This window comes from Aegilops tauschii, chromosome 3 (genome assembly GCF_002575655.3).
Source record: "Aegilops tauschii subsp. strangulata cultivar AL8/78 chromosome 3, Aet v6.0, whole genome shotgun sequence".
Classification (NCBI taxonomy): Eukaryota; Viridiplantae; Streptophyta; class Magnoliopsida; order Poales; family Poaceae; genus Aegilops; species Aegilops tauschii.
This window is the reverse complement of record NC_053037.3, coordinates 549,387,109-549,393,953: the sequence shown is the minus strand read 5'-3', so window position 1 is coordinate 549,393,953 and position 6,845 is coordinate 549,387,109. Positions and strand designations below refer to the sequence as shown.

General features: G+C 47.2%; 1 protein-coding gene across 1 annotated transcript; it reads left to right on the top strand.

Moving 5' to 3' along the window:
- The first annotated feature begins 696 nt into the window (after positions 1-696).
- Positions 697-4,838, top strand: LOC109755032 (CBS domain-containing protein CBSCBSPB1). The gene is made up of 14 exons (XM_020313915.4): positions 697-1,077; positions 1,519-1,687; positions 1,783-1,915; positions 2,003-2,173; positions 2,296-2,374; positions 2,475-2,588; positions 2,677-2,743; positions 2,871-2,976; positions 3,068-3,126; positions 3,572-3,681; positions 3,759-3,892; positions 4,021-4,106; positions 4,202-4,291; positions 4,370-4,838. Exons 1-14 carry the CDS (start codon positions 917-919, stop codon positions 4,544-4,546), a joined length of 1,656 nt encoding a protein of 551 aa, XP_020169504.1. The 5' UTR covers positions 697-916; the 3' UTR covers positions 4,547-4,838.
- Positions 4,839-6,845: the final 2,007 nt, after the last annotated feature.

The following is a 6,845-nucleotide window of genomic DNA, read 5'->3' as shown; positions in this document are numbered from 1 at the left end:
AAAGAGTTGGTGTGGCCATGCGGTATTGGGTGTACACCATGAACTCATCATCTTGACGTTCTATACAGTCACTCTCCAATGTTAGTCCTTCATCCATGAGATGTATCATGCAAATAGCAAGTAGGAAACAACAATGAAAATGTTGCCGATTCATTAAACTCATAGCAAGATGTCTGAAATGAAAAAAAATGTTCACCTTAGGAAGGTTCCAAAAGAACCTGTCGTGTACCATAGTGTATGTTGTGTCTCCGGAAACATATGCCTAATGATGGTATCACCTTGTGTTTACTTTAAAATGAGCAAACGCAACAAACATTTTGTTCAGAGAAGGAGCCTCCCACCGTTCGAAAGCACTTTCTTATGGTCGTGACTTCGTAACCGTCTGAAACATTTTGTTCAGAGAAGTAGCCTCCCACCGTTCTCGTTGTACTTCTTTGTACTAGTTTAGGCGATTTCACATGCTCTTTTAACCAACTCATAAAAAAAAGCTGCTCTTTCAACTTATTTGACTCAATAAAGAGAGAGAAAATTTCAGAATAATCTCGAGAAAGAAAAAGAAAGCAGGTTGGGTCAACCCAAGGAAATGGCAGAGACTGGCCCAGCGCGCACGCCACGTGAAGCACGAGCCAAGTGTACGCTGCGTCGGGTGCACGCAGCAGCGTGCCCGTGCAAAACGAACCTTTCGCGTCAGAGAAAATGGGAGCAGCTCCAACCAAAACAATCCGGCATTTTCCTTCCGGCAGGCTAAAAAAAGCAAAGATTCCAATTGGTCGAACGAGTTTAGCCGCAGCCGCAGCCTCGGCCTCCCTTCCGCCTCCGGTCTCCTCCCATCTATCCGGATCGCCGCGGCCTCCTCTCCCCGGATCAGCGCTGCCGTCGGTCGGAGAGCCTCCCCCTTTCCCGCGGCGGCTCGAGGATGGACGGCGCCGGGGGCGGGGGAGGAGGGCCGCACCCCTCCCGGAGGAGCATCTCCTCGGCCGCCGGCCCCAGGAGGAGGGGGCCGTCCATGGAGAACGGCCACGACGCCGCCGCCACCGCCGCCAGGAGGTCCTCCGCCACCATCTCCCGCACCACCTCGTACGTGATTATCCCCGCCCTCTCTTGTTGGTCCCGGTCGTTGCTGCGAGTCATTTCCACGCTGATTTTTTACTGTCGCTGTTGGGTCGCGCGATGCCGTGCAGACACGGGGTAGCTTACGGGGCTCTTACGGAATAGCTTTCTGGTCGAGCGCTGGTTTGCTCCTTAGGCTAAGGGCTAGATTTGATTTGAAGCAATCGCTGGGGCGCGGAACATTTTACTTTTAGTCAGCGCAGCGACATGATTGGTGCCACAGGCAATATGATTAGCCAGTAGTAAATCTCAGTTATCTATCTATTATGATGATCTGAATCTGCGTATGCATGATTGTGGAATTTGGAATCTGTAAGACGGCGGCACCAGATGTTTCTTGATGCAAAGTGGAATACAGCCGAAATCGCATGAGATGTGGTTGTAACTGAAAAATGTTGCCTCCCTCAGGACGGTGACTGGGGAGAGAACCGTTAAGAGACTGAGACTGTCCAAGGCACTGACGATACCGGACCACACCACTGTGTACGAGGCCTGTCGGAGGATGGCCGCGCGTAGAGTTGATGCCGTGTTGCTGACGGACTCCAACGCGCTGCTCTGCGGGATCCTCACTGACAAGGTGAGGTAGATCTTTCTTCTCTTCATCTGCTCCAGGCGCTGGCTGGTAGACCAATCATTTCTAACTATGTGCTGTGTTTTGCGGACTCGTATCAGGACATAACCACAAGGGTTATTGCTCGTGAATTGAAGCTAGAAGACACACCAGTTTCTAAGGTCATGACTAGAAACCCTCTCTTTGTTCTTGGGGACACTCTCGCGGTCGAGGCATTGCAGAAAATGGTGCAAGGTTTGTGAACGTTCCTCCTGATATTTGGGCTACCTTCTTACTGCTTATCTTAATAATGTTGGCTGAAAAAGTGTCACATGATTCCAGGTAAGTTCAGACATTTACCTGTTGTGGACAATGGGGAAGTCATTGCGCTACTGGACATAGCCAAGTGCCTATATGATGCTATTGCACGAATGGAAAGGGCAGCCGAGAAAGGAAGAGCAATCGCTGCTGCTGTTGAGGGCGTTGAGAAGCATTGGGGAACATCTGTAGCTGGTCTGTAGTCTCTTATGTTTCACTTGTATCAGCTTCTTGTATGATAAACCACTAAATGTTACCGTCTGAAGATTTGGATTCAGCAATTTGCCCTTTTAATGTTTTCTCCATTTACTTTGCAGGTCCCAACACGTTTGTGGAAACTCTTCGTGAACGGATGTTTAGGCCATCACTGTCCACAATTATATCTGAGAATTCAAAGTAGGTAATATCCTGTCATTTTTTAATAAATGTCTTTCTCTATTATTTCCAGAATAAATGCTGTTACAGAATAACTTATTAGCTGATCTCAATTTCTTAGAGTGGCTACTGTTGCGCCAACTGACACTGTGTTGACTGCATCAAAAAAGATGCTTGAACTGAAAGTAAGTTCAGCAGTTGTTGCGATTGAAAACAAGCCTGGCGGGATTCTGACGTGAGCACCTTTCCTGAGTACAATAAAATTACTTGTAATTTCTATAGCAGCATTGAACTGAAAGCTACTTTATTTTTACATCGACCAGCTCGAGAGATATATTGATGCGTGTTATAGCCCAAAATCTTCCACCTGAGTCTACTACAGTCGGGAAGGTAAGCAAAGCCAAAATAGATTATGTTCACATTCTTATGTATTCACACTACATTCCTCTGTATTTTCTCTTCAACTGTCATTGGGCCCTAACTGTCATGCTATCATGCCTGGAACTCTTTTCGACAGGTTATGACCCAGAGTCCAGAATGTGCCACGATTGACACCCCGATCCTTGAAGCCCTACACACAATGCATGATGGAAAGTTTCTGCATTTGCCTGTTCTAGACAGGGGTATGTGGACAAATGAGCAATGGAGTTTGATCTAATTCAACATTTTTTGCAAAGTCTGTTAAATTATGAATAATGTGTTGTCATTATTCAGATGGGAGTGTTGTAACCGTTGTTGATGTGCTTCACATAACTCATGCTGCAATTGCAACGGTGAGTAATTTCCTTCTGCTTGAGCTTCGCACTCTGGCTTGCTCCTTTGTGTGTACTTTCAGGTTTTGAACTGGAAAATATATATTAGTAATATGTTAATGCCCAAGTCATCCGGTGTTTAATCATTAGTGGATGCTGTAATCTGTATCTTGTTGTAAGTTGCATGATGGAAGTTACTAAAGCAACTTTATAGAGAAGTGCCAAATATACAAGTTGTATGGACCATTAGGTAGTGTATGTGCTATCTGGTCTGCTAAAAAATTGGCCATAAACTTGTCAGTGTCGTGTATTCTTCGCTTTCATTACTCTAAAAATTGGAAGTTACTAGAGCAAGCTTACTGTCAGTGTCGTGTATTCTTCGCTTTCATTACTCTACGTGTATAAGTTTAGAGATATCATGCCTGTATTTTAAATTTGTCATGCCTGTTTGTGTTGTTGTATTCAGGTTGGAAACAGTGGAGCAACAGGCTCTGAGGCGACTTCTTCCATGATGCAGAGGTTCTGGGATTCAGCAATGTCAAGTGGACCTCTTGATGATGATGATGATTCCAGAAGGTTAGCATCTCTGTTTCAACCTATCATTTTGATGACATGTTTTTTTTCTGTGACTAAATCGCTATGGCACCTCTCAGCGAAGGATCAACTAAAGTGGCATCCGAGGTAGCAGATATGGGAAGATCAGCCTTCTTTCCGCCTTCAGGCTTATCAAGCACTTTTGGGTTCAAGATTCAGGACAAACAAGGCAGGATGCACAGATTTAACTGTGGTATGCACTCTCACTCTGGTGTCACGCTAACTGGGATTATACCATTGTTCTTTCTTTTTCCATTTCATGCCCAGTAATTTATTTACACTATAGTTTCTGAGTTTCATGTATGACGTTTCAAATTTCAGAAACGAGTAGCCTGACTGAATTGATAACTTCCATTCTGCAAAGACTTGGCGACGACATTGATAAATTGAACCTACCTCAAATTCTGGTACTGGTCAAGCTCCATTCTCAACACGTGCCCATATATCTATGTCAGCATGTTAGTTCTCTAAGGTTTCTTCTTTTCCTGGTACCATTTGTCAGTACGAAGATGATGATCACGATAAAGTCATACTCTCATCAGACACTGACCTTATAGCGGCTGTGGACCATGCAAGACAAATCGGTTGGAAGGTAATGTTGTTCGTTGGTAAAGTGATCTTTCTCCCTACCAAAAAATGGGTCCTCACATCCATGCTCCTCTTGTTGCAGAGCTTGAGGTTGCACTTGGATTACGCCGGTGTTGGCCGCCGGAAGCGAGGAGCCGTCTCGTCAGACTTCGAATATGCCGGAAGGGACGCGTGGGCTTCCGCGTACGGCACCGTCGCTGCCGGCGCGGCCCTGGTGGCCGGCCTCGGCGTGATGGCTTACCTGAAAAGAGCGGGCTAGGCGCGACGAACACGGTTGTCTTGGTGATACATACAGGATGTTACTACATTGAAATGAACAGAATTGGACCTAGAAAAAGGAAATTTACGAGAGTGGGTGTGCGATTGATTCTTGCGAGGAAAAATGGGAACCTGTAATAATGTCACGGCAGCGGATGGACTGTGGATCAAATCTTGGTTGTTCAGTCAGTCCCGAGTCTCCACGGGGTGCCACGGTTGTACACCCTAAACACCACCACATACATCATCACCTTTGTACAATGAAAGCATAATTGGCCATTTGTTTGGAACAACACGCCGTCAGTGTAGTGAGATGGTGATGAATGTGCTGCAGTTGCCACTTCCCTGTGTGCTTGTCTGACCCTCTCATCCTCTGCAGTCTGCACTATCTGCTTTCCACTCTCCCCTGCTGATCCTCCGGAAGTAGGCATGGCATGCGTCGAGCCGTTGCCAATGGTTACTGACACCATCACCATTCATCACACGGATTAAATTGTCAGCAGACGCCAACGCAGCGCAGATTCAGAAGGTGGCCACCAACAATTCATCCCCGCGCAGATGTGTGCCCACGCGACGCGACCGCCCTATCTGGTCGCGGTCACTGTACAAGCCGGCGGCATCCATCCATGCTGCCGCTAGTGCGCTAGTCCCGTTGTTTCAGCTGCTGGGTCTGTCCGGCGTCACTCCCGCCGGTGAGGTCAGGACGGGCCGGACAATATCATGGCATATACTACGTACGTACTAGCATGGACCGTTTTGCTCCGTCGAATTCACTGCGCCAAACTGATTACAAGCCATACTAGTATATCAGCACACTGACATGGGTCGATCCATCCAATGCCACTGCTCATCCACGCTGCTAACGTCAGTTCCTGTCGCTCCTTCTTCTTCCTCAACCTTTTGTACCACTGTAGGAGTAACTCTGTAAGACTGCAAGAATGTTTCAGTTCAAGCACTGATGGGTAGTGGATTCCCGGTAAACGGGTAAAGAAAAACAGGTGTGAATGGCCAGCGGCGCATCAATCGCTTTGCTTTGTTGCGGCTGGCCGCTGACTAGCCTGGACCCGTCCTGCACGGCAGCGCGACCCCAATGCTCTTTTAACTTGTCTGAACCAGTAGCTGATCGAGCGATCAGACAGCAGCAGCCAGCAGGTATAACACCGATCACAGATCGGTAAGTGCTTGGCGTGGACAGGCCGGGACTTTGACCGGAACTGGCCTCGGTCGGTCTCCAAGTGTAAACTCAGGCTCGGGGTGATTGTTCAACTTTTCCAAAGGGACAGCAAGGCAGGGACAGATTGCACCCCCATATACGTACATCTCATCTGTCGCTTGCCCAAAAAATAGAACCAGAACGTTCTGTCATCAGGCGATGGATGCACGAGAAATGTTTTTCTAACTCACGCAAAACAAAAGAGAAATGTTTTTCTACCATGCATGTTATGAACACACACACGCTTCATTTTGCTGGAAATTTGTGCAGTCGGGCGAAATGAAATTCTCTTTCTTCTTTGTAAAAGATACGAAATGAAATCTGACCGACCAGACTGAACCGCTGGGGATTTCGATAGCCAGCAAACTTCGCATCACAAATCGGACATCGTCCATGGCAATTTATCTTGTCACCTTTTTTAGCGAGCATGGCAAATCCGTCCAGTTTAGTCTTTTGCCAGGATTTGCTGTGGTTGCTCAAGGAATTTGCCATTCTCGCGGCAACGTAAATTGCCATGAAAAATAGTACTCGGTTTGCCATGCACTCTACGTCGACACAGTAGCGTTTCCGGTCGCTGGAGTTGGAGTTTTCAGACCTAACCGAATCGATCCCGATGAGCAGGCACGCATGCCCTTGACATGATCGATGCACAATTCCTGCGCGATGCCAATCGCCGATGCTCCATCAGTGCGTGCAGTTCCAGGATCTGGTGCGATGCCTAACGGAGAAGTGTCGAGAGTTCATTTACAACTTGTCTCCACTCTCCAGAGAGGGACAGGGACGCATGCATCAAAGACAAAGACGCATCTGTCACGTCGACGACGGGGAGTGTGAATCCGAGAGAGCATGAGATACACGACATGTAGTACCATTACCATACACTACCTGGATTTCCTTGTTTCTGCTGTATGGACTTCTTTGGTGTCTCGACTCAAAATGTTCTCCCGAGAGGAAATGGAAACTTGAGATGTTAACCATTGGCCTTTTTGAGCTATACACGAGCCGCAGTGACTTGTGTCATCACGTGGTGATGGATTGTTATGCGGGCTTAACAGATTGTCTGATCTGGATGATAACAAGGAGTGGA

What these genes read in the sequence shown, in the direction of transcription:
- LOC109755032 (XM_020313915.4), top strand. Translation starts at nt 917, where the DNA reads ATGGACGGCGCCGGGGGCGGGGGAGGAGGGCCGCACCCCTCCCGGAGG. An exon ending in TTGGGGAACATCTGTAGCTG is followed by an intron (nt 2,174 to 2,295) that starts GTCTGTAGTCTC and finishes TTTACTTTGCAG; the next exon opens with GTCCCAACACGTTTGTGGAA. An exon ending in ATTATATCTGAGAATTCAAA is followed by an intron (nt 2,375 to 2,474) that starts GTAGGTAATATC and finishes TCAATTTCTTAG; the next exon opens with AGTGGCTACTGTTGCGCCAA.